Source organism: Pleurodeles waltl, chromosome 10 (assembly GCF_031143425.1).
Source record: "Pleurodeles waltl isolate 20211129_DDA chromosome 10, aPleWal1.hap1.20221129, whole genome shotgun sequence".
NCBI classification, from domain to species: Eukaryota; Metazoa; Chordata; class Amphibia; order Caudata; family Salamandridae; genus Pleurodeles; species Pleurodeles waltl.
Genome location: NC_090449.1, coordinates 893457362 through 893484627, shown reverse-complemented (window position 1 = coordinate 893484627; position 27266 = coordinate 893457362). Strand labels below are relative to the sequence as shown.

At 42.4% G+C, this 27266-nt stretch overlaps 1 protein-coding gene across 2 annotated transcripts in view; it reads right to left on the bottom strand.

The window, feature by feature from the left end:
• Window positions 1-27266, bottom strand: part of GATAD1 (GATA zinc finger domain containing 1) — a 129349-nt gene that overhangs the window by 64727 nt on the left and 37356 nt on the right. Inside the window, exons 2-4 of one of the 2 annotated variants that reach the window (XM_069211638.1) lie at window positions 26038-26111; window positions 24068-24277; window positions 15023-15148 (exon numbers count right to left, since the gene is read on the bottom strand). In XM_069211638.1, the coding sequence (XP_069067739.1) occupies window positions 15023-15148; window positions 24068-24277 (336 nt within the window). In that variant the 5' untranslated portion in view covers window positions 26038-26111. The remainder of the gene's footprint in view (window positions 1-15022; window positions 15149-24067; window positions 24278-26037; window positions 26112-27266) is intronic. The other variant, XM_069211637.1, reaches the window with a different exon arrangement.

The window sequence follows — 27266 nt, the reverse complement described above, 5'->3', positions numbered from 1 at the left end:
GGTTTTTTGACCCCTTTCTTTTGGTCACCCCCTGTGGAAATTTTGGACACCCTAGTCTTGACCCAATGGTCCGCCTTCTTTCCCAATTCTTGGGGAGAAATTGGTCCTAGGTCTACCAGATGCTGATGCAGTTTATCATTGAAACAATTACTTAATAGGTGTTCTTTCACAAATAAATTGTACAGCCCATCATAATTACTTACACCACTGCCTTGAATCCAACCATCTAGTGTTTTTACTGAGTAGTCTACAAAGTCAACCCAGGTCTGGCTCGAGGATTTTTGAGCCCCCCTGAATCTAATACTATACTCCTCAGTGGAGAATCCAAAGCCCTCAATCAGGGTACCCTTCATGAGGTCATAAGATTCTGCATCTTTTCCAGAGAGTGTGAGGAGTCTATCCCTACACTTTCCTGTGAACATTTCCCAAAGGAGAGCACCCCAGTGAGATTTGTTCACTTTTCTGGTTACACAAGCCCTCTCAAAAGCTGTGAACCATTTGGTGATGTCATCACCATCTTCATATTTAGTTACAATCCCTTTAGGGATTTTCAACATGTCAGGAGAATCTCTGACCCTATTTATGTTGCTGCCACCATTGATGGGTCCTAGGCCCATCTCTTGTCTTTCCCTTTCTATGGCTAGGATCTGTCTTTCCAAAGCCAATCTTTTGGCCATCCTGGCTAACTGGATGTCCTCTTCACTGGAGTTATCCTCAGTGATTTCAGAGAGGTTGGTCCCTCCTGTGAGGGAACCAGCATCTCTGACTATGATTTGTGGAGTCAGGGCTTGAGAGGCCCCGTCTTCCCTAGATAGGACTGGTAGGGGGGAATCACCCTCCAAGTCACTATCATCATCCTCTGTGTTGCCATCCTCAGAGGGGTTGGCTCTTTCAAACTCTGCCAAAAGCTCCTGGAGCTGTAGTTTGGAAGGTCTGGGGCCCATTACTATTTTCTTTAGTGTACAGAGTGACCTTAGCTCCCTCATCTTAAGATGGAGGTAAGGTGTGGTGTCGAGTTCCACCACATTCACATCTGTATTAGACATTATGCTTCTAACAGTTGGAATACTTTTTAAGAATCTAAAACTAGTTCTAGAATCTAATTCAAACTTTTAAACTCTAAAAGGAAATGCTAACAGGGACTAACACAAGGCCCTAGCAGGACTTTTAAGAATTTAGAAAAATTTCAAATTGCAAAAACAATTTCTAATGACAATTTTTGGAATTTGTCGTGTGATCAGGTATTGGCTGAGTAGTCCAGCAAATGCAAAGTCTTGTACCCCACCGCTGATCCACCAATGTAGGAAGTTGGCTCTGTTTGCACTATTTCAAAGTAAGGAATAGTATGCACAGAGTCCAAGGGTTCCCCTTAGAGGTAAGATAGTGGCAAAAAGAGATAATACTAATGCTCTATTTTGTGGTAGTGTGGTCGAGCAGTAGGCTTATCAAAGGAGTAGTGTTAAGCATTTGTTGTACATACACACAGGCAATAAATGAGGAACACACACTCAGAGACAAATCCAGCCAATAGGTTTTGTTATAGAAAAATATATTTTCTTAGTTTATTTTTAAGAACCACAGGTTCAAATTCTACATGTAATATCTCATTTGAAAGGTATTGCAGGTAAGTACTTTAGGAACTTTGAATCATTACATTAGCATGTATACTTTTTACATAAAACACAATAAGCTGTTTTAAAAGTGGACACAGTGCAATTTTCACAGTTCCTGGGGGAGGTAAGTTTTTGTTAGTTTTGTCAGGTAAGTAAATCACTTACAAGTCTCAGGTTCGGGTCCAAGGTAGCCCACCGTTGGGGGTTCAGAGCAACCCCAAAGTTACCACACCAGCAGCTCAGGGCCGGTCAGGTGCAGAGGTCAAAGAGGTGCCCAAAACGCATAGGCTTCAATGGAGAGAAGGGGGTGCCCCGGTTCCGGTCTGCCAGCAGGTAAGTACCCGCGTCTTCGGAGGGCAGACCAGGGGGGTTTTGTAGGGCACCGGGGGGGGACACAAGTCAGCACAAAAAGTACACCCTCAGCAGCGTGGGGGCGGCCGGGTGCAGTGTGCAAACACGCGTCGGGTTTTCTGTAGGTTTCAATGAGAGACCAAGGGATCTCTTCAGCGGTGCAGGCAGGCAAGGGGGGGGCTCCTCGGGGTAGCCACCACCTGGGCAAGGGAGAGGGCCTCCTGGGGGTCGCTCCTGCACAGGAGTGCCATTCCTTTAGGTGCTGGGGGCTGCGGGTGCAGGGTCTTTTCCAGCCGTCGGGAAATGGAGTTCAGGCAGTCGCGGTCAGGGGGAGCCTCGGGATTCCCTCTGCAGGCGTCGCTGTGGGGGCTCAGGGGGGACAACTTTGGTTACTCACGGTCTCGGAGTCGCCGGAGGGTCCTCCCTGAGGTGTTGGTTCTCCACCAGTCGAGTCGGGGTCGCCGGGTGCAGTATTGCAAGTCTCACGCTTCTTGCGGGGAGTTGCAGGGGTCTTTAAGTCTGCTCCTTGAAACAAAGTTGCAGTTCTTTTGGAGCAGTGCCGCTGTCCTCGGGAGTTTCTTGTCTTTCTTGAAGCAGGGCAGTCCTCAGAGGATTCAGAGGTCGCTGGTCCCTTGGAAAGCGTCGCTGGAGCAGGGTTCTTTGGAAGGCAGGAGACAGGCCGGTAAGTCTGGGGCCAAAGCAGTTGGTGTCTTCTGTTCTTCCTCTGCAGGGGTTTTTCAGCTCAGCAGTCTTCTTCTTGTAGTTTCAGGAATCTAAATTCTTAGGTTCAGGGGAGCCCTTAAATACTAAATTTAAGGGCGTGTTTAGGTCTGGGGGGTTAGTAGCCAATGGCTACTAGCCCTGAGGGTGGGTACGCCCTCTTTGTGCCTCCTCCCAAGGGGAGGGGGTCACATCCCTAATCCTATTGGGGAATCCTCCATCTGCAAGATGGAGGATTTCTAAAAGTTAGAGTCACTTCAGCTCAGGACACCTTAGGGGCTGTCCTGACTGGCCAGTGACTCCTCCTTGTTTTTCTCATTATTTTCTCCGGCCTTGCCGCCAAAAGTGGGGGCCGTGGCCGGAGGGGGCGGGCAACTCCACTAGCTGGAGTGTCCTGAGGTGCTGGCACAAAGGGGTGAGCCTTTGAGGCTCACCGCCAGGTGTGACAGCTCCTGCCTGGGGGAGGTGTTAGCATCTCCACCCAGTGCAGGCTTTGTTACTGGCCTCAGAGTGACATAGGCACTCTCCCCATGGGGCTAGCAACATGTCTCGGTTGTGGCAGGCTGCTGGAACCAGTCAGCCTACACAGATAGTCGGTTAAGGTTTCAGGGGGCACCTCTAAGTTGCCCTCTGGGGTGTATTTCACAATAAAATGTACACTGGCATCAGTGTGCATTTATTGTGCTGAGAAGTTTGATACCAAACTTCCCAGTTTTCAGTGTAGCCATTATGGTGCTGTGGAGTCCGTGTTTGACAGACTCCCAGACCATATACTCTTATGGCTACCCTGCACTTACAATGTCTAAGGTTTGGCTTAGACACTGTAGGGGCACATTACTCATGTACTGGTGCCCTCACCTATGGTATAGTGCACCCTGCCTTAGGGCTGTAAGGCCTACTAGAGGGGTGACTTATCTATACTGCATAGGCAGTGTGAGGTTGGCATGGCACCCTGAGGGGAGTGCCATGTCGACTTACTCGTTTTTGTTCTCACCAGCACACACAAGCTGACAAGCAGTGTGTCTGTGCTGAGTGAGGGGTCCCCAGGGTGGCATAAGATATGCTGCAGCCCTTAGAGACCTTCCCTGGCATCAGGGCCCTTGGTACCAGGGGGTACCAGTTACAAGGGACTTACATGGATGCTAGGGTATGCCAATTGTGGAATCAAAAGTACAGGTTAGGGAAAGAACACTGGTGCTGGGGCCTGGTTAGCAGGCCTCAGCACACTTTCAATTCAAAACATAGCATCAGCAAAGGCAAAAAGTCAGGGGGTAACCATGCCAAGGAGGCATTTCCTTACAAGTACACAAAGCGCATCCCTTTTTAGCTGGTCCCATGATGTTCTGGAATGGGATGTGGCCGAAGAACAAAACATGAGACTGACACGTAGGGAGGAAGGGGCTCTGACTGACTTAACAGCTTGGAGTGCATTATTAGAACGCTTCACATGGGTACAGGAGTCCAGCTCTGATTGGAGCACTGACGATGATTGTTGACTGTGGAATGTTATGCTATGCATACAGGTGACAACCAACTGTGGTAATATAGTAACGCTGGTAAATATGGTGTATGAACGACGTGGTTACATGTGAGCTCATTGGGGGGGGGGGGGGGGGGGGGGGGGGGACGGTGGGGATAGCTATTGTTGGTCTGATTGGATATATTCCCTGTTTTTTTCTGTAGGTGTCATCATCCTCCTCCCAGGAGAACAATGGGCATTGTGGCATCTCATATGGAAATGTACTGCTTGTTTTTTACTTTGTTTTTAAGTTGTTTATTATAAATTCAATAAAATAGAGTTATAAAAATATATGAAACGGATATAAGATTGTCTAAGCGGATCAGTGTGAACGTTCCTCAACAAATCCTTGAAGCTCTTCAATGCATTCAGACCTGCTAATATCTCTAGACAATTTATGTGAAGTAACTGTTCTTCCCTGGACCATCTATCGCCAGTTTCTAAACTGCCTATACGAGCTTCGCAGCCTAAACTGCTGGCATCCAATTTCAGCATGAATTCGGGAATATTTCTAAAGATGGCCTTGCCATTCCATGCTTCTACATTTTTTTGACCAGTATTCCAAATCTTCCAGAGCATCCAATGACAGGGGAAGAGAGTCCCCATACCATAAACCTAAAAGACCCAAAGCTTTTAGTCTCGGATAGCCTCTGTAATGTAGAGGACCCAGGGAGATGGCCTGAATGGATGATGACAACAGCCCCCAAAACTCTTTCAAATTCCCTTTTCAATGATCACCTCTAACAGAACTGCCTTTATTTCTTTCTTTATCCTTGATACCTTCTATGGCAGTAACAAATGGTATAATATTGTATCTACCTGAAATCCTAGGAATTCTAGATTCATGAGCTGGATCCATGAAAGACTTTTCAGTAATTATTTAAAAACCTAAACTCTCCAGAAGCTCGACTGTCCATGTCAAATGTTTCAAAAGTTCTGACCGGTATTGAAACATCAGTAAAATATTGTCCAGGTAAATTATTAAATCAGACGCCCCTCTCCCTGAGGACAGCTATACCTGGATGCATCACTTTGGTGATATACCATGGGGCTGAGGACAGTGTAAATGGGAGACAGAGGAACTGATAAAGAAAACCCCTCCATTTGAAACGTCAGAATCTCTTGACAGTCCCCTGCTATAGATATTGTCAAGTATGAATCTTTTAGGTCTAATTTCACCAACCAATCGTTTACCTGCAAAATGTCTCTCAATAGATGGATCCCCTCTATCTTGAAGCGCATGTACTGCCAAAACTTGTTTAAATCCCTCAAATTTATGACAGGACACCAACCTCTGTCCTCCTTCTGTGCTAGAAAAACTATACTTACAAAACCCTTCACTTCCTTTTCTGTACCTGTAACTCAAATCAAAGCCCCCTCATCCAACATCTGAGTTACCTCTGCGTCTATTACTAATTTTTCTGAATCTAATGCCAACTCCTTTGGTTGTCTAATTTGTATTGGTATTCACCAGAACTCTATTCTGAAACAGTGACAGTTTGTAGAACCCAAGCATCTACTGTAATTGGTTTCCCCAATGGTGAATGAAGAATCTCAACCCTATCCTTACTTTTATATGGGAAGAATGGAAGGCTCTCACCTTGAAATACGGTGCCCTGAGCTCTCGATCTTTCACCGCAAGATCTTGAAATTCTCCCTCTCTGAGGGTAGAAGTTAATGCTTGGACGGTAGCCCCTTCTGTAGTTACCTTAGCTTCTGGTATCCTGATTGCAATATTGGAACCTGAAGGTACCACGGCTGCCAGCCACCTCCCTCCTGTCAGCCCTTCCAAAAGCAGCTCTGGAGCCAAAAAAAATCTTCTCATTATTTACAGCTTTGCTGAAAGCAGTAAAAGGTGGAAACATATTCCCCAAGGCTCTTGGCAAAGTTCTCTCCAAAATGTAGACCTCTAGGGATTCCCATGTCCTTCCTTGAAGGCAAATCAGCCAGTTTGGGATTCATTCTCATTAGAAGCGGCTTTTCTACCCCCTATCATCAGGCTCGCAGTAGCGTTTTCCAATATACTAATGGCACGTTGTGCCCAACCCCTCAAAATGTCCATATCAACTCTCATATTCTTGCTCCTGGCCTCCGCTGCCATATGCAGAATGAGGGTCAAAGGACCCACCTTGTCCTGACATTATTTCAGACGATTTCCAATCCCCTTCCTGGGGTCTTTACCAAACTTAAACAGAAAGGTGATAAACTCAGGGTCTAAATTGTGAGTAGAACAAGTTATGTCACCAAGATGAGGTCTAGGACAGGTATCTTTGTCCAAAGACTTACTAACCCAAAGTTTAAGAAATTTGGATACGCAATCTACAGGCCACCATTCTGCGCCTTGCAGATGTTTTATCACTGTAGGATTAAACATTTCTCCCATGAAGGGATCCTTTAATTCAGTGGAAGCAGAAACCTGAACCACATCATCATCCAAGTTCTCTAAGAAATCAGAGCTTTCCTGCAGGTCAAAAACATTCATCCATAATAATAAAGTAAGACAGGCTTGAGATAAGAGGTAGATCTTTGATCCCAAAGTGACAGAGTAACTATGACTATGCAAGTCAATTAATCAAATATAGCAGCCCAACCGTATTAATAAAATTACCCCCACAGCAAAATGATTAGTACCTGTAGACACCACTAGAGAAGCTAAAATCTTCCTCAGAATTGTGTAATCAGTACTTAGGCATATAATGGGCTCGATATAAAGTATATTTTAATTTATTTTGACAGGGTTTAAGTAAAATAAGGAGTGACCCTTCTTTAAAAGAGTCAGAGTTCATCCTAGTATTTAAGACACAGTTATATAACTTGTGAAGAAGAGGGATCAGTGTAGGAGGCTGCTCAGTTTATGATGTACACCTAGGGTGTGTCACCCTACACTGAGTCCAGGCAACCTTTAGTGATAGTGAATAGGTGTCCAGATAGAAAAATCTCTCTAGGGGTAGCTGAGGCTAGCATCTGAAGCTTATCCATGAGGCACCTCCAATACCACAGTAGTCAGACAGTAACTCACTCACAAGAAAGAACCACACAAGTGTTGCAAAAATAAAGGATTCTTTATACAGCACTACTACTAGTAGTAGCATTGGTAGGTATAGCTCCCTTTGGTGATATCTACTCACAATATATACGCAAAATAAACAACAGAAAAATCATAAAATTTACAGGGCCCTATGGGGAGGGGGGGGGGGGGGGGGAGCAACCATATACTAAGTAAGTGGAATGCGAAATAGGGAACACAACCAAGGTAAGTGTGGTACTTAGCTAGGGGTTGGGGGGTGGGGAGAGGGGGTAGATGAAAACACCAGAGGTAAGTATGGTAATAGTCCCCCAGTGACCAGGTACAAAGTAGTTACCTACCCAGTCGTCCTATAGACTAACACACGGAGTAGTGGCTGGAGTTGGTGTGATTCAGGATCCTTCCCAGTGGACCCCCGAGGAAACCAACAGACAAGCGGAAGGTTGGAGAGTGCCACCAACCATGGGTATGCAGAAGACAGGAGTACCTATACCAGAAGAACCGGATGCAGAGGAGAGAAGGGACTCTCTCTGAAGTCAGTGGAAGCCTCGGATTGTCCAGCTGCTGTCACGACCCGTGGACCAGGCCGGTGAAACCCATGGACAGATTTTAGGCATGGAGATCCTGAAAAGGAGGGAGACAGAGTCCAGCACCCTCGGAGGTGCCCAGGTGGTGCAGGTGGCAATGCCCACCCTCCTAGAGGTGAGGTTTCTGCAAGTCGGTGGGAGACGTCCAGCAGGAGGGTCCAGAAGCTGCAGAAGATCCCAGAAGTTGCCTACAAGCTGTCCCTCAACGGTCGCCAGATAGCTAGAGGGTCAGTGAGCAGACAGGTCACCAAAAAGCACTGGCAAATTCAAGCAGGAGCTGAAGAGGTATTTGCAGAGTGTTGGGGACCAGCAATGTCTAGGAGAAGGAGTCATAACTGGCCCTCAGCATGCAGGAAGGCCAGCAGACATCATTGGAGCCCCCACGAGTGACCCACAAGCGATGAGCACAGGGAGTCACAAGGAGACCTCAGCAGCACAAAAAGACAGAAGTCCCACATTGCAGGACAGGGGCTAATCTTCGAGCTGCAGAGTGCTGGAGGCTGGGGCTTCTTGGCACCTGAAGCTCTCCCAAAGGAAGAGTCAACAAGCATTGATAAGAGCAACAGTCGAGTGTGCACAGGGGTTCCACTCCAGTGACAGGAGCAGGGGGCCACAGTCCCCCAAGATGGTAAGAAAACAAGCAGGACATAGGTAGCCACAGACCAACAACCTGCAAAACTGAGCCTTTCGATGTCCATGGAACAGCAGACTCCACCAGCCGGTCGACTTTGTGTTGCAGTGCCTGTGGATGCATGGGAATTACTCCTTTACTCCAAGGGAGATACCTTCGTTCTTTCAGGTGAAAACACTTGGAGGATGCACAGCCTTGGATGTTGCAGAATTCTTGCAGGATCCGGAGAAACAATGGTGCAGTGGGACCCTCCCCACCAGAAACAGACCAGTTTCGATTCCAAACCAGACCAGCAGCAGTTCCAGAGGCCAGGAGCAGATATCTTGGAGAGTCTTGCTCAACAAATCTGAGGACCCACCCACGGGGGAGCTTTTAAGTAACCCTAAAAGGGGGTTGGTCACTCTCTGAGGTGACCCACCTATCAAAGGGTGTCAGGGACGATGTCTACCTGGCCTAACCAGTGAGATGCTCCCAGGGGCCTCTGCCCATCTTCTTTCCAAGATGGCAGGATCAAGTGGCCACCTGGCAGAGCTCTGTGCACCGCCCCCGGGGAAGAGGCTGGACAGGGTGTTGGTCCCTTCCCTGTCCTTTCTGAAGTTTCACGCCAGAGCAGGAACCAGGGGTTCCTGAACTGGTGCAAACCAGTTTTTGCTTGGAGGGCACCAAATGTGCCCTTCAAAGGTGTCTGGTGGCACTCAGAGGCCACACCACCCCAGCCCTTAGACACATAATACACAGGTAGACGTGGTCACACCTCTCCCGCGTAGGAAATCCTTTGTTCTGCTTCTCCAGCCGAGACAGGCTCGCCAGTAGAAGGCCAGAACAGTGATTGGGGTCAGCAGCAGCATGGGCTGGCTGCTGGACCCCGTAAGGCTGAACAGGGAGAACCGGGGGATCCTCTAAGGAACCCCCAGAGTACATGCTATCATGCAACTAGCACTGGAATCAGTGTAGTTGCAGGATTCCAACATGTTTGATACCAAACACACCTAGGTTTGGAGAAGCCATTATGTAGTTGGACCATTTGTTTTGACCAGTGTCCACTACATACTTTAAGATGGCTTCCCTGCACTTACAGAGTCCAGGAAATGGGGCCTGTAGGGCCACCCTGCTCATGCAGGGGTACCCTCACACTTAGGGAAATGCACCCTGCCCTTGGGCTGAAGGGCCTACCAGAGGGGTGACTTACAGTGTCTAGGTGCAGTAACCAGGATAGAAGGCAAGCCTTATATCTGTGGAGAAAGGGTGCTTGCACCATTTTTTCATGCAGGCTTCAATGGGAGACCTGCAGACACAGTGTGTATGGGTCTCCATGGGTGTCAAACTACATGCTGCTGACCATGGGGGATCCCTGGGCTACCAATGCTATGGGAACCCAAGTACCATATACTAGGGACTTACATAGGTGCACCAGTATGCCAACTGTGGGTGTAAAATGTTTACCAGAACCAAATTTAGAGGAGAGAACACAGACACTGTGGTCCTGATTAGCAGAATCCCAGTGAACTACAGACTAAACACGATGACATCAGGCAAAAAAGTGTGGGTAACTATGCTAGAAAGATGGCACTTTCCTACAATCAACACCTTCAAAAATTCCTTATGGACCTAATCCGAATCAGTCTTGTCTGAGTGCTCGACTTAGGGACATTCTGGTAATTGTCTGTTTTATACTTCCTTCCGAAATAAGAAGCCTATCCGATTGACCATTTCAGATTGTTCATTTGTGTTATGGGGTACAAGGAATGCAATTTATAATAGTCCCTTAGTAGCCTGATTGATCAATAGATATGAATAGGAACTAAATTAAGAGAAGTTACCCCAAACTACTAAGACCTTCATTAGGAATAGTTCATATTTCAATGGGGCAGGTAACAGCAGTTACTGAAATACGATTGGTTGTTCTTTCGACATACTACAGGTTTCTGCATAAGGATCAAAATAGAGCTGGTGAAATACATCCAACACTTGTTTATGGCCAGTCTTCAACATTCAACTCAACTCATTAACACCCATTTCTACTTTGGCATTTTACTCTCATACCTGCCATGTAAATACATTTTCCAATTGTCTTTTCTTAATCATAGATCTATTATCTGCAGCTTGAAGCTACAATAAAGGTAATAAAAACTACATATTCAAACCCGGATGTCTTGGGAAAATGTGTGGTTGCATCATCTAGATAAAAGTTACATTTATCATTGGTTGCATATTTTCCACTGCTACCCACATGCACCTCTTAATAAAGCCTTAAAGCGATCCAATACTACATGTGAACGTAACATTGTCAAACAAATATGATGATTGTTAACATTTTTGATAATATAGATTTGATTTGTTCAAGTAGTGGACCTTTAAAATTCCAACAATTAGGAATATGGTTAGTTGGCAGTGTCATGCCGAAATTGATTTCCATTATAACACAGCAGTAACCTGAAAATAAAGCAGCCTTGATAATAATTTGCAATACGTGTATACCAGTCTCAAGAAGTCAAGAAGAAAGAAAAAAATGGAGTTGCGTCTCCACTGAAATCCTGGGTCTGTTAAACGTGGGTTGTCTCGTACTGGGGAAGTACTCTCTCCAAGGACTTTGGAATTGTAGTTCTGAACTCTTTAAAGGTGCATCATTATTTTTCATCTGTAAGTATTAACCCAGTTTCATGGTCCCAAAAAATCTTACAGACCAAGGCTAGCATTTGAATCTCCCATCATAATAAAATGTTGTGGTTATATATAACTTAATCAAAGCTTGGGGGTCTGTCACTCCATGGACTAAAGTACCCTATTCAGCTTCCCTTGGGATCATATTTAACAACCTGTAATCCTTGCATGCCAAAAAATAATAGTGTACGCATTGTGTGCGGCCAGAGCACAAGACTACAGTTCCATATCTATCCTTACAGTTAATGTATTTTTTTTTTTAAACTTTTTGTAAAGTGTGGGTCGGGGGAGGGGTGGGCTTATATCGGCTTCTACACCTTTTATAAACTGGAATAGAGACCAATGATTCCTGGGACTGAGCATACCATTCACGTTAAGCATGTTGGAGACATTTCTAAAAGCTGTAGGAGATACAACCATCTCCGGAGTGCCAGGTGAACTCCAACAGAACCGAATGGGGCAAGGGAGGTCGAATCAGTATAAATAGCAAGAGCTACGCAGCTACCCAGCTACGCTCTGAGCGGCCATCTTTCGCCAATAACCTCTTGATAAATTTTCAGGCACACGTAGGGAAAGTGACATCACCATGTTTCCAGCATCAAAAAGTTCTAAGCAAAACTCTTCTTTTTTTTTCCAAAGAAGGCTCACTATCGCATCCTTCATCCCTTGATTATTTAATGTATTATATCTTTGCTTTCCTAATTTTGCTATTCAGCACTTGCTGCTACAGCAGAATGGGAAACACGCCTCTTAATCTGCCATGACATGTCTCCACCTCTAGACATCTATAAACCATACACTGGTTTCCAATACAAAAGTGTTTTCCTTTTAAAAGCTTGTGTATAGGGTTCAAGGTCCTCCATCATCTAATTCTTCATTTATTTGACAACTTTTTCCTGATACTCCCTTCTTGTTTCTTTTGTATTACTTCATGTACCTAGAATAAAAAATGCCTGACAGTGCGGAAGATCTTTTGCTTAGAGGCAGCAAAGATTTGGAATTAATTGCCCTCGGAAACAAGACGCTTGGCCAGCGTTCTGGTCTACAAAAAGCAGATTAAGCCAGAGTTGTTTAGACCATTACGGCTCAACTTTCGGTTCTCTGTCATTTGTCAGCACCGGGACGTCATTGGCAATTACACGCTTTATAAATACATGAATGTATGTAGGTGAACTATTTTAGACTACAGGGAAAGGATGTAGAGGGTAGTGAAGAAGAAATTACTTTAGCATAGTGGCATATCTGAACTTAAACAACAAAAATATTTTACTGAACCAATCTCAAAAAAGTGTGGGGACACACAGAACAATGCAATTGGGTATTTGTTACCTCTACACTTTAGATTGGATAGCTCAGAACAAATATTAGACATGGTCACAAGTGGTGAATATGTATGCAAAACACTTATGTACCACAAACCTCACCATGCAGCTTTAAATGGGAAGAGCCCACAGTCATACCATCAAGGCAGTTGCAACCATCCACACTAGAACACGGCATTTAAAGATCTGTTAAAAATTGAACAAAACATTACTTCACGAAAACTAAGCCTCTGTGGCAACATTTTAATTGAATGGGAGACCTTTAAAGTGTTGGTGAGGGGTCAGTGCAATAAAACAGCCAAAGGAGTTAAAAAAAAAAAAAGGGTAAAAATGTTAGTAAGAAAAAAACAGAGCAACTAAGCTACAAAATGATCTGAAAACACTAGCAGAAATCTTGCATTCCAAAGTTAATGCTGAAGTGAGATAGTTTGAAGAAAAAAAAAAAGTTGTGTATGGGAACAACTTGGAAGATTGAAGTGTGTAGAGTAGAGAGAGGGCATCAGCATAGATAAAGACTGATACAGAGCTATACAATGACACAATTGGGTGATGACAGCATGATATATCCAACTGCTAAGACAGAAAACAGGATCAGATTGTCTCACTTCTGAATGCAATATTGGCCCCTCAGTAGCCCAACTAATCGACATATATGAATAGGCACTACATTAAGAGACGTTACTCCAAACCATTAACACCCTGATTAGGAACAGTTCTTATTCCAATAGCACAGGTAACAGCAGTTACTGGCCCCATCTAAATTACAAGTTATTTGCTTTCACACACATATTTAAACTGCTAAACAGTGTGAAAGTCCAGGGGAAAATAGGGAACTAAAGTGGGAAGTTCATAATTATAGATTGCCTGGCAATTTTTTTTGTATAAATGTTTTCAATGTAATAGAACGGCTGTGTCTTCATTTTAAGAAGTTAAATGGAGAAAGAGAGAGAGAAAGAGAGAAAGAAAGAAAGAGAGAAAGAGAGAAAGAAAAAGAAAGAAAGAGAGAAAGAGAGAAAGAAAAAGAAAGAAAGAGAAAGAGAGAGAAAGAGATAAAGAGAAAGAAAGAGAGAAAGAAAGAGAGAGAGAAAGAAAGAGAGAAAGAAAGAGAAAGAAAGAGAGAAAGAAAGAGAGAGAAAGAGAGAGAAAGAGAGATTAGAAGCCAAAGTTGGAATATTACAATGCAATATACAACTTTCCCTCAATAAATTCTCGTTTTTTTAGTGGACCCTCGGTGTCTAACCTATTTCCGACCTGGCATAGGATTTAGACAGGAAACTATGGAAAATGAATGAAGTGAAACAATTAGATGGCCTTCAAAGATATCTAGAAATGTTAGGTTTCAACTGTTACAATACCATTACCTTCACAGGAAAGACATGTCAATATGTCCCATGAAGGTAGTGGTATATAGTTCAAATCTAGTATTTCTAGGTATCTTCGAAGGCAATCTAATGCCTGAGAATCAGTGATTTTTATCTGAACATTTACAACAATGCAAATTTAAATCTGAGAATATTCAACAACAATTGTTGCAGTTACAACCAACTTGCCTCAAATATCAAACCTATAAGGAAAGACTAACACTGATGAAGTGGCAGGAAAAAAAATTAGAAATCTGAAAAATCAAGTTTATTGTTCTTGCCATGTTATTAGCCAGACAGTTAATTTTGATACATTGGAAAATCAGTCAAGGCAGCTAATTTAGCTGGTTCGTTAAATTAATTGCTAAGACAGGCAGAGCCTGAAAACAGCATGCTTTAAAAAAAAAAAAAAAAAAAAAGGGTATTATTCAAGGGGTAATGTGCAAAACTGGGACAAATCTGTACTGAAACTGAATGACAAAGTCAGATGCATAAACACCGTAGAGTTTCAAGATTAGAAATCATTTGACTTGTATGGATTACTGAAAATGTAAAACCTGAACTAGGTTCGTGAATCAAGGTACAGTCTAAAAAAAATAGGTAGTACCGTTTAGCTTAGTCTATTGGTGAATGTTGACAGAGAATAAAAGAATAATGATCTGGATAATCAACCCACCATATGCCCTGAAGTGTGAACCGCACTCTCTCCTCTCCTTTGTTGAACCGTAATGAATACCGACATGTATGTAATATCTTTCCCAATAGTTACGTTTTTTTTTTTTACTTGTTTGTTAAATTCCAGCCACGACCAAAAAAAACAATCAGGCAAGTTTAAAAGTAAAAATGTTTAAAATAAAAATGTTACCAGACTGTAGGAAATTACCGTGCATTGTGTAGAATGAAGGTTTTACCGTTGCAAAAGCCACTTTTTAACGAAAACACACCACGTCGAAATCTGTCCAGTGGAATATAAAACTAGTAATCGGATAAATACAAGTAGTAAGAAATGATAATAAACCTCTTTCATATACTATCAATGGAGGAAGTGAGTTGATTACAGTTACCTCATTATGTATAGGCAGGCCGTTTGGCATTTGCGAGCAATGGCATGAGGCCTGCACACTAAATAAAAGGATAAGTAGACAATAAAAACATGAATCTAAAATTTGAGCATTTATAATTTTTCGTCTGCCAGTGTAGGGTGTGTAAATCCAGGTTCATTATAGACTTACATTTTTTAGCTTAAATATGTGGCGACGTCCTTTTCCTTTGGTGGAAACTTTCTTCTCAGCAGCCGGGGCAGATTTATATTTTGTGTTCCTGAGTCGTGCAGATCTTCTGTGAATTTCTTGTTTCGACTGCAAAAAATAAAGAAAATAAATAGCTACAGTATAGCAACTCGAAGTATAACTGAAAATAAATTAAATCACACGGGGTTTGACTATGACTGTTATTTCACAACACAAATGCATTAAGATTAGCACCCTCCCTCCCCCACCCGATAACCAAAAATCTTTATGAGATCTAGATAATCATGACTGAATGCAATAGCAAACAAATACCCTGCAAAAGAAAGGCAATGACCCTTTCGCAGTCTAATCCATAAACATTACCACTGTCACTTTCCTGCAACTGGAGCACTGTACAGCAGTAGGACTTTCTGCAGACTCGGGCTTGTGCACTGAGCTGGATCTTACTGCAAGGGAAGCTAATAGAAGTGACAAACTAATGGGGAAAGCTGATTAGGAGCTAGAAAAGAACTGAAACGTAATAAAGGGTTCTAAGTAAATTCACTGCAAGAAGTTTGGCACGGCAAATGGGACCAAAATACATGGCTGACATGAAGGCTACACCCATTAATGTTTCGGAGGGCGTAGGTTGTGTACAGGGGATGCAAAGTTCATGCTGTCAGGTGAATAAGACTCATAGGCGATTGGTATACCTCCCTTGATTTTGCACAACACACTGGCACCCACTGCCGCATTGCAGTTCTTTATTTCATGGAGGAGCTCGGTGTAGACCACCACCACTGTACTGCAAACATCAGAGGTGTCACAGCACCGTTCCGCCTCTGCATTCCTTGCAGTTTGTTCAACCAGATTTCTCAATTTTGTGAGTAGAGTGGAGCTGGGGGATTATGGGGTGACAATTATTTTCATCCCTAGCAGGCTATTGGCAAAGAATCTTTCAGAATACGTTTTGGTTTTCTGCATGATCCTATAGAGAGGGAGAGAAAGCGAGAGCTATGTGCAAATTACACATACACAGACCCCCCCACCCCCCGTAGTTATGCAGACTTTGCACAACTTTTTGTTTTAATAACTTTGATACCATTCAATGAATCTGCATAAACGTTCCCAAATAAATACATCTTCGTATTGGCAGGTTTTATGCAGATTAGTCAACCACAGAGAGAGAAAGAGAAAGTGTGCGTGTCTCAAAAGTGAAGTTGCCCGATTTAACTCGCACGCAATTCTTTACTCCTTGATACAGAAAAAGCAGATGAATGGAATTACACATAACTTGGTATGTAATAAGAGCTTTACTCAAGAAAGTGCATTTACTTGGTTTGTTGTATATCCGATCAGTAGTCTGGTAAGTTACCAGTTAAAAAGTGTTCTTGTCTGAGCATTTAAAGGTTACATTTGGATCGTTATTTTGCAGATACTCTGGATTTGTAAATTCACAGACGATTCGCTCATAAAATTATTACATAAAGCCACACGATTAGACAAGGAAGCTTTTTCTCTCATCTTTCATTGTGGATTTGTGTGAATCTGGCAGTGGACTTGAAAATACGCCACACTCTTTGGCTGGCCTTTACAGAAAACATTTCTGTTGCAGCCAGGATTACTCAGCGTGGTACACCCAGCAGCATGTTGGGAACAAGAAAAAGGAGCATTAAGAGGTCAAGAAAAATTGCCCTAACCCCCCAGAACCATGTGGTGACCCTCAAAGGGACCCCCAACGCAAAGGCAATAAAATGATTAGCAAAAAAACATTTTTAATGTGGGGTTTGCAATTTCGACGCTGATCATTCACTGCCTCAGGAATTGTGAACTAGAGTGAGACTTGAAAATCCTGTCAAAAAAAAAATCAAAACTATTCAGTGCACTACTGCTGTGCTTAGCCAGCAGCCACATGTGGAGGGTTGCCACTTTTAATACGGTAGGAGCAAGAATATGCTGCCATTCAGGCCCTGCAGGCAACCCCCACTGGGTACGGCCTAAGGCTGTGTGCAGCGGAGGTAGTTGCTTGCAGGAGGTGAAGCCCAGCATGTCCAGGGCCTTGCACAAGCGGAGTGTTTGGTATAGCGACTGGATGGAGAATAAGATCTGCATTTACCCCACGAAATACAGCACTCGGTTAGAATCCTGGACACCAACCATGCTACTCGTGCCTGGCCGTGCGTAGCCGGGGGTTGTCTGCCTGTGGATGACTGGGTGTAGGGTCTGGAGGCAAATGTGAAAAGAAAAAAAATGTGATAAATACAGGAGCAAACGGTTCTGAAAAAACTACATGGCAAAGGTGGCACCCATTTAAGTACCACAGAGCTCAGACCCAAAGTAAACAAGGACAGTGGTGCAACACAACTGACACAGTAAGCTGCCCCTATTACAATGAACCTTTTTCTCCCTTTTAAGGTTGAGCACGCCAGCGCTTTGAACTGTTGTAACTATTGTGGGCTTTTAACCACACCCACCTCACGCCCATCACTTTCACTTGTTTGAGGGCTTGCCTTTAAAAATTTTTTAAAAAAAACACTTGATATCATTGGTAATTGCTCTACGTTTGTCCCACCTTGAGGCTGTTTTTGTCACGCCTTGCAGACTTCCCCGTTACATGGATTATTGCAGATTGCCGATATACTTCAGCATGGGCAAACAATTTTTTTTTTTGTCTCTCCCCTTCGTGCTGCATGGCAGCATGGCACGAAGCACGAACAGGCCCAACAGTGTGAACTCGATCAGTGGTATTGAAGCACTGGACATATTGTTTACAGTTACCTAATCAGTCATTTGTTTTGGTTCTCCCCTTAAAACTCATAAAATTGGTAAATGTGCTACATAAAACAGAAATCCTCAAAGTGAAAGCAGCAGAGCCTATACTACAATATTGACTGCACTCAGGAAAACTCAACCCATAATGCTTTGCAAACATTCTTTTTCAAAACATTTTTACCCATAACTAGGACAATAGGACCAGCACCAAAACGTACAGCACAAGGCGCTCTGTCTAGGTCATCTTTGAGTCCCCAGACTAGGTTAGTAGGGACCCCCAAATAATACCAACCTCCCCTACCCCCCAATCATTCAACGTCTTTTCAAGCATTTTCATGGCTGGAACTTTTGTTTTTAGCTGGGAATAGCGTGTGTTTTAAAGGGCCTTGTTTGCAATATAATTGCTGTAGGCCTGCTACCCCTGAAACTATGTAATGCACTATGCCCTTTAGGGGCTACATACATGGTTACTCTACATCATTTATTGACATTTTCGTTTGGTTATGCCCTCTAGGGGCTCACTATATAGTTACATGACCATGTTTCTTACAAATGCTGTTTTTATTGTGGTGACCCTCTAAGAGCTATTCTAAGCATTACAGTCACATCAACATATTATAATATTTGTGGCACGGAAACTTGCCCCATAATGCTTTGCAGGGCATTACGGTTACAAAACATTTTTGCTCATAACTCGGCCTGTGGTGGTCCTAAAACAATGAGCCCACCTTTAAAACATTGACCACAATGTGCTCTGTCTACAACATCTCCAAGTCCACACACTAGGTTTAGGGGGACTCCAAAATAATAACCCTTCCCACCAGTCAATGTGTTTTTAAGCTTTCTCATGGCTAGAACTTTTGTTTTATAGCTAGAAGACGTTTTGATTTAAAAGCTTTTTTGTAATATCAATGTAGTAGCCCGCTAGTTCCGAAACACCCTTAAGGAGCTAAGTATATGGTTACACTGCATTACTTTACCTGGTTTTGTTTTTCATGGGGTTATGCTCTCCAAGGGCTTACAATATGATTACATTGCCATGTTTCTTACAAATAATATTTTTAGTATGGTGCACTCTCGGGGCTGTTTTGGGCATTACAGTCTAATGCCAAAAGTTTATTTATGATAAAGGTTTAAATGAAAATTGTATGTGTTTAAATAATCTCTGCTTATAGCTATGAACATAATTCAGGCCAACTTAACATATTATTACACTATGACTGTTTGAGCACTCTTGATGTGTCTGGGTGACACTTCTAGTTTATTTCTCCTCTATGGCAGTCTTGTGTCTTTTTTTGGGGGGGGGGGGGGGGGGGGGGGCTGCCAGCCAGCAACTCTGATAGTGGGGTGGTGATAGTTGTATTTTATTGGAATTAGCATGGCAGATTTAAATTAGGATGCTAAATGGCAAAAAAAAAAAAATTGTTTACGCAGCTAGAGGAAGAAGGTAAAGGGAAGTGCGTTAGATATATGCAAGGGCACTGGAATTATATGGCAGGAAAATACTAAATTAGGAGGCAGGGATGACCAATTTATGTGGCAAGAAAAGTCCAGATATGAATTTACATTGCCAATAGCTTTAACTAAAGCAAATGCGAGACCTAGTGCGTTGCAAATGCTAGTTTAGGTCGCAGCCTACCAGACCGCACAGGGTAACCCAAGAAAACCCCAGGGGTCTGGGTAGAAATTTTTACAAAACAACAAAGACCCCTTTAGGGATCAATTATAAAAATCGGGAATAGTTCCAACATTCATATTAACATATGCAGCACTTAGGAGAACATCCTTTATTATTTAGACAGAATATATACTTTCTTTATATATGTACAAAGAAATCACAAGGGGTTAAATTCATACAGTGATCGAATCTTGTTATGCAAGGAGGTGCACAGGTTATAGAAATATGCATACATTTAAAATGTGCTTCTCTTTTTGCGATCTGGTTTTGCCTGCATGTTTTGGCCTCATTCCTGCATTGTGCGGTGTGTCTCTGAAATTTTTCAGCCCCACAATGAGCCTACAAATTCATGTCATATGGCAGTAGTAGTCATTAATTATTTGATGGCTGATCGCAATAACCATCCTGGAGTCAGCACCGCCAGCGGATCGGATGCAAAACATTGTAGTCTCCGTGCCTTTTTGGGAAGCAAAGGAAGTTTTTTTTTTGCAGAAGCCTCCATAAATACTATAGCACAGCTTTTTAAAAAAATATATATGGCGTGTATTATTGTGCTGTTTATGAAAATTCCCTATTTTGGCTTAGAAGTAGACCGATACACAGGTAACAACTGCTATGCTCATGTGGTCAACTGGGGCTGAGAGTTCTAGAATTTTAGTTTTCAGGCTCCGTAGACAGTCTTAAGAAGACTAGAGGGCAATGTATAAGCAGATTATGAGCTTCTTAGGGCAGCCGTCTGAAACCTAATGAGAAATATAACCAGACCTAGGGTATTAACTTATGCAGACGGTTGACTGAATTAAGCAAAAGGTAAAGGCAAATTAGGAGGCATAATGCAGCACATTTTGTGATATTATTACTTTATTATTAGTTTATAATTCTAAGACTTCTTAACAGCGTCTGGGCATAGGTTTCACCTTAGAAATACTCATTTCAGCAGCCAAATATAGCACTAAGAAACAAAAAGGTGGCTAGTCAAACTTTGTGAAGGGCCTTTTCACTGTGTGTCTACATTCGTCACCATGATTTAGTAACTTTTGATTTGTTTGCCCTAGAAAAACATTTTTTGTTAAAATCTGCTGATGATGGATCATGTGGCAAATACAGCAAACCCATACTTACCCGGAAAACACACCAGCCTCAAAATTGTATAATTCCAGTAGCCCTTGTTATGACTGCATTTTGTAATTAGGCATGCCTTCAAGGCTTTAAGTTGTAGTGTACATTTTATGAAAAAAGAGAAAAAAAACTCTACATCAGGGAGAATGTTTTCTTGTTTTATAGCTTTGGGTGTAAGTTATGTATATAAGCTATGAAATATATGGTAAACTGTTACGGAGAAATCTAAAAGGCAGTTTTTACGCCTCACATACAACATGGAAAATATATTATTTTCTATAAGGGGCTAGGAGCCCACCCACTGCTTACCATTTGTTGGCTTCACTGTCACGCTTGCTGCCTCGTAATTGGCTTCACTTCTTTTATGTGGAGTATAAATCAAGTACTGATTGCTTCCTCTTGATTAGTATCCTTCGGCTGATCAGGTACTATTTTTTACCCTAATTTCCATTGTGTTGCTTCTTTCTTTCTTTCAGCCATGTTGCAATTAATTGTCAGTGCTGCTTCTTCCTTCCCACCCTCCCGTTGTCCGTGATGCTTCCTCAATTCCACCTTCTCGTTGTCCCTGAAGCTTAAGTTGTCTGTGCTGCTCCCCTCCCCCCCCCAAACACCCTTCAGTTGTCTAAGCTGCTTCTTCCCTCCCACCCTTCTCTTGACCCTGCTGCTCCTTCCCCTTCCATCCTCTCATCCATGTTGTCCGCTGCTGTATAAAACTTGGCTAAAAGACACTGGCAAAGCCAATAGCTCTTGCATAGGCAAGACCTATTGGCTTTGCCAATGTTTGTTTAACCAGACGCTGTTCAATGAACAAAGGTCACAAGGTAGCCACCATTCACAAATGTGGACCCATGAATGTATAGCCCACGTAACCTGTGTAGATCCAGCACTTGGGGTAAAAAGGACAGCTAGATGAGTCTTACACAGGTAATAGCCCACATCTCAAGAGATTTGGTCATGTTGAATGAGAGTTCAGTGATCATTCACCCAAGATTCAGATACTGAGAGAGGATAGTGCGACCTGCAAATTACACAGACTTAATTTTGCAGATGAACGTTCATTAAGAAAAAAGCATTTGTGTATTATCTGTGGGCTTTTTTATTATTCCTGTCCTCACAAAATGGCATGGGAGGCATCAAAAATAATCTTAAAACCAACAGCTGAGGCAACTAAAAGGACTGCCTCTTTGCACAGAATGTAATCAACATCTGGCAGCACAACACTACTTGCCAAAAATATTGGTGCGGGGCAGATATTAACTACCTTAATGAGCAGTGTCTGGTCATAGAAGCACAATGCAGATCTAAAATCCTGCATTAGATGTATATCACATTTAATGGAAGTATAAAAAAATAATATTTTCCAAACAGTAGAAGCAAGGGCAAAGTAAAGAGGTGGAAATAAAGATAGGCTGCTTAACAATAACCAAATTGATATTTAACACATTTCTTACATAACTGTCACTAGCATACAAGATATCATGTTTATAGACAATAGACCCTCATATTTTTGCAAATAGGTTTTAAGTGTTCTGTTCAATGAAAACTGACATTATAACCTTGTGGATACTGAATGAATGAAATAATTTTTATAGAGATATCTGGTATCAGGAGGTGGCCTGGCACTGAAAGAATCACACTCTGAATTAACACACATTATGACAAACAAATGATTTGTATGCCCCTAATGAAAACAGAATATCCAAGTCAGTGTGCAGAGATGGGTAGCACGCTACACATAACCACATCTATATAGGAGACACGAAAAAGAGTATAGAACCAAAGTGTGAAACCTATGTAGGCCAATGGAGAAGACCCAAGAGCAAGCACACTTATGTGGATGGCTCTATGAATAAGAAACAGATTTAAAATAAACTATTTTGGCCCCAGGTAGACAGTGTCATTTTACCATACTAGTGGGAATCAGTTCCAGTTTCATGACTCCTAGAAGTAGTTGTCAAGTTCTGAACTACTTGGAGCCTATGGCTAAGGACTGAGATCTTGCCACAAGCAGATATAGATCTTTCCTTCTATAAATATTTCCTTCAATATGGAATGTACTCTGGAATAAGACAGTCACAGACCGCGTTATAGAGGAAATGGCAAGATAAGTCTATCTCAATGGTCACTGTGCTCCAACACCATGGTGTCATAAACACCGAGCCTGCTCCTTTGACAGCTCACTTTCAACATCTGTGACTAGGTCTTTTTTGAGGTTCCTTTGCCATTAACTCATTGTAAGCACCTTTCAGGTCTGGGGTGCTCCTGGCATATATTACGACCTTTGGGTCCAGGTACTTGTACATTGTGGCGACCCTTTTTGTGTATGTTCTTCTGCTGATGAGGGAATACACCTGATGGGGAAGCTTTCTACTCCAAATGAATCTGATACTAGAAAGCCAACCAGGAAGCTAAAAAAGTGTGCTTTGGTTACACAAGTATCCAATTCATTTTTAGGAGAAGCTTTCCCACAATCAGGGGTTTTCCCTTTTCACTCCTATGTTGGGTATTGTGACCTTGTAGACAGACTGAGCTGCTGAGAGCGGGGTCATGATGTTTATGAATGACTGAGAGACCATCAAAGATATACAATGAAGTGGGGGAGCCTTAACTTTCTATGATAAAGAGTGACCCCGTGAGTGTGTTAAGAGGTCACCTATGCATTCTGTACTTAGGAACGAGTGCTGATTAACATAAGGCAAAGTAACATTTCTCTGTGTTTCTTTCAAGCGAGGGCATGGAGGATATGAATGAGCTAATAAGACTGGCTGTGGGACTGGTGTGCTGATTGGATATTTAAGTGTTTGAGATGAATGGTTATAATGGTGGATGGGGTGAAAAGACATCAAGTGCTTTTTTTTTTTTCTTTTTTTTTTTTTTTAAAGGTGTGCTGTGAACTGGTGCGCATGAAGCAGTGGGACTAGCCCCATATCCCCCTTCGAGCACAAGCAGGAGATACCCTGGTCTGAGTCAATTAGTTGGCGATGTCCTGAGAGACTGGCGACCCGAAGGAAGAGGAAGGAACAGTGTGCAGGGCCAGAGCAGCTCACTTATCCCCCATGGGAAGGGATCACATGGCTTCATGCCAGACTGGACCTTAGGGAGCGCTCTCTGTTTTGTGGAGATGGGTGTCCAAGGTTTTAAAATCTTTAGGATAAGAAAAATACCAGGCAAACTTCATATTCGCTTACCACACCACAGTGATCATCAACAGGCCACACTAAACACACGTTATTCTGAGGAGCGCTCTTTGCTGAGATAGATCCTGCTGCGTTTGTAATCACTTGGGTTGCAGGAACAGCAGGTAGGCCAGGGATTAGTTGCCTGGTCTGTAGTAGTGAGTTTATGTATCAAATTGTATGTGTCCTTTTTGGGGTTTCTGCTATACTTGTACAATTCGAAGCAACATGGATGAAGCCATTTTCTTAACTAATTCATGGTACTATACAGCAACGTGATAAACTTATTAGGGTTCATCTCACCTGCTTGCCTCCACCATTACTCTGCAAAGAGGAAGATGTGCTTGCAAAACCCCCACCATAAGAGCCCCCTCCGCTACTAGAGCCTCCAGTTCCAATTCCACTCTTGCTGGTACAATTATTACAGAGGATTTCTCCTTGACCACCCTTCTTCCACATAGAAGAAGAGTTGGTCTTACACATGCTGCAGGTAGGCTTCAGGCCAAGAGGCATCTGTAACAAAGAATAATACAAACATGTAAAACATATTGCAAGCAAGTATGACACGCAAATTAAAAAAAATATAGTATTGCCATAAACATCAAGGAGGATGAGGAGGAGCAATTGCTTTACCTGCTTGGCTTGCTATTTGGCAACCTTAGTGCCATCTTTATGACCACCGCTTAGGAAGTTTCATTGTGTCACTATGCAAATCTGATGTTTGGGACTGTACTCTACAACATGGCAGTCGGAGGATTTATCTGGGCATTAAAGGGTTGCACTGGGAATTGGAAATTATACCTTTACCTAGAGAGTGTACAACAGGCATTTGAGGCTCCTCTTTCATATTCGTTGCTTCACTTAGCATTTCAGGCTCTACCGCAGCAAATAGGCTATGCCTGTACATTGTCCTTATGACCAGCAGGGGCTCCAAGTGGACACTGAGACAACCGCCAACATTTGAGGATATACACAGTGATAATGTGACAACAATAGGATACAGTTTCTTTAAGAGGTTGCACGGAGAATCTACAACTACAACTGATCATAGGACTCCATATGTAAGGGTGTTATGTAATGCCTTGGTATATAATTGTGGTGTCTAGACACAGGGTTAAAGGCCGACTGGACTTGGCCATTTGAGACGATGCAGCTTATAAAAAATAATCACTGGAGCCCCACCACTGGAATAAACCAACTAAAATCAAATGTCTGCTATCAAGTATAGCTACTGTAAGGCCTTGCGGCTCACCAACTGAAACATAACATGGAAGCACATAACATCTGGGAACTCTGTGAAGCAAATTTTGAAAACGCTGACGCAGTAGCTTAGTCCGGACTTTTACACAATCTCTGCAGGTTAGTAAACAAGAATAATGTAAAATCCCTTAGACCTCTCAGCTGCAGAGAGTATTAAATATCGTCACTAATTTTGGATCAAATAGTTAATGTAATTGGAAGCTAAAATCATGACTAGCAATCATAAGATAAATTACAGATAAAAAAAGAGTTTGGTAGCCAAGAATTATGACTGCAACACATTAAATCCACCAATGAGAGGATTAGAACTCTAGAACATACTTGTCACTCTAAAATGGTGCCCCCCCCACACACGTACGCAAAGAGGCAGAAACCACTGTTTCTCCAGTTTGTCATTTTGATGTACAGAAAATACATTTCCTTAAATTATATACTATCTTATGATTTCGTTTTTAACATTGCACTTCACTGAATCGATTAGCTGAACTAAGCTTGTCAAAAGATGCCTAGATAGCCAGGCAAGTCCTTCTTACGTTAAGATCACTGTTGAGATACAGAATCATCTTGGCAGTCTCTAGCAGAGACATCTTGTTGGGCAAATGCCAGTGTAAAATAAAAATCAGTACAGCACATGTAAAGCAGACTACAGAATGGAATATTTTAGGTGGCTGTCAACCATCATTAAAATCCTAAATATGGTATGAGATGACTGAAATGAAAACATTTTTCCTGAAACAGACATTTATGTTAAGTACTGGCTAAAAAAGTCTAGCTTTTTTGTGTGCCTAAGTTCACCAACACTTGCTTTTCTATATAAGCAGTTTCTTTTTACCTCAGGATTTTAAGCAAGGAGACAACAAGCCAGAAGGGTGCAAATGGGTTCAAAGGTTTTTGAGGTGGTCAAATGGTATACGTTAGTTGCCAGTGATCATTTATGCAGCAAGGCACAGCATACTGAACAACATGGAAGATGATTCTAAGCGTAGGAGAAAGGAAGCCATAGTAAATCTTACCGTAAAAGAAAATTATGGTACTTCCTGCGTTTGGAATTTCAGGCAGGGATCAATATGACTTCTTTGTTGACATCCTAGGTAGAACACATCCTGTTAGGAGGTTTGCATACATCTCAATAAGCTTACGCTACTTGTACCCTTTCTTTCACAAAGGTTTAAGGGATGGGCTCTGTTAGGACTGAAGTACAAAAGTAAAACCAATAGGTTTCGCCAAGATCTCCCTTTGGAAGATTTGGCACGTGAGGAATAAAACTGGCTTTTTGAGGCTACATAAACATTTTTATTTGCACTACAATCATTATTCTATGTTGAGTTAATGTAGAATTATGAAATTACTGAAAGATACAAGTAAAGAGACATCTTGACTAAACAGAAAATAGCAGTTTTGTTTCTCATGAAAACTTTCAACACCAGAGTGCTTGAACCTTTGTCTCTCGCTCCAATTTGAATGGTTTCCTTTCTTGTTTTAAACTCTTAAATTCCAGGTACCCGAGGGGCTCTTTGACATATTTTACTGTTTTAGTTTTCATATGTTATATTTATAAAGTTGGAATTCTGTTGTCCCTTTTATATCCCTTGCTTCCTTTGTCCTCTCTCACCAAGGCAGTGTAGTGCAACACATCTTTAACAAGCACTGGCAAAGCTAATGGGTTTCACATATGCAACACCTATTGGTGTTGTCAATGTTTTTTTTTTTTTTTTGATGTTGCACAGAAGCAGGAGCTGCTGTGAAAAATGACAAGGTAAATAAAAAACATTGCACTATGGTGTGGCCAGCATCTTAGCGCTTTCTTTGTTTACTTTAAGTCATGCTGCACAGCAGCTTGTGTCGCTGTGCAATAGCTATAAAAAACATTAACAAAGCCAAATAGCTCTGAATGGCTATTTGCCTATGTTATTGTCTTTTAAAGAGGGCCTGGAGTTATGGCCAGAACTGCCACCTGTCGAAGTGGGAAACTAGGTTTGAGTCTCTGCGCCTGCTCAACATCCTGGGGAAAAAAAAATCACCAAAAAAAAAAAATGATGTGTACCTTACGGATCCTTTAGCCAGTGAAAGGACACTGGCCACCAGAAGCAGTACTTGATCCATGCTCCACTGCAGGAAAATAGAAGGACAAAAACTATAGCCCAGGAGAAGGCCTGAGGTGATAGCAAACAAGGTCCAAGCCCCATTTAAGCTTTGCTTTTTTAAAGAACAGCAGCTTTGACTGACACTACATGTGCACAAT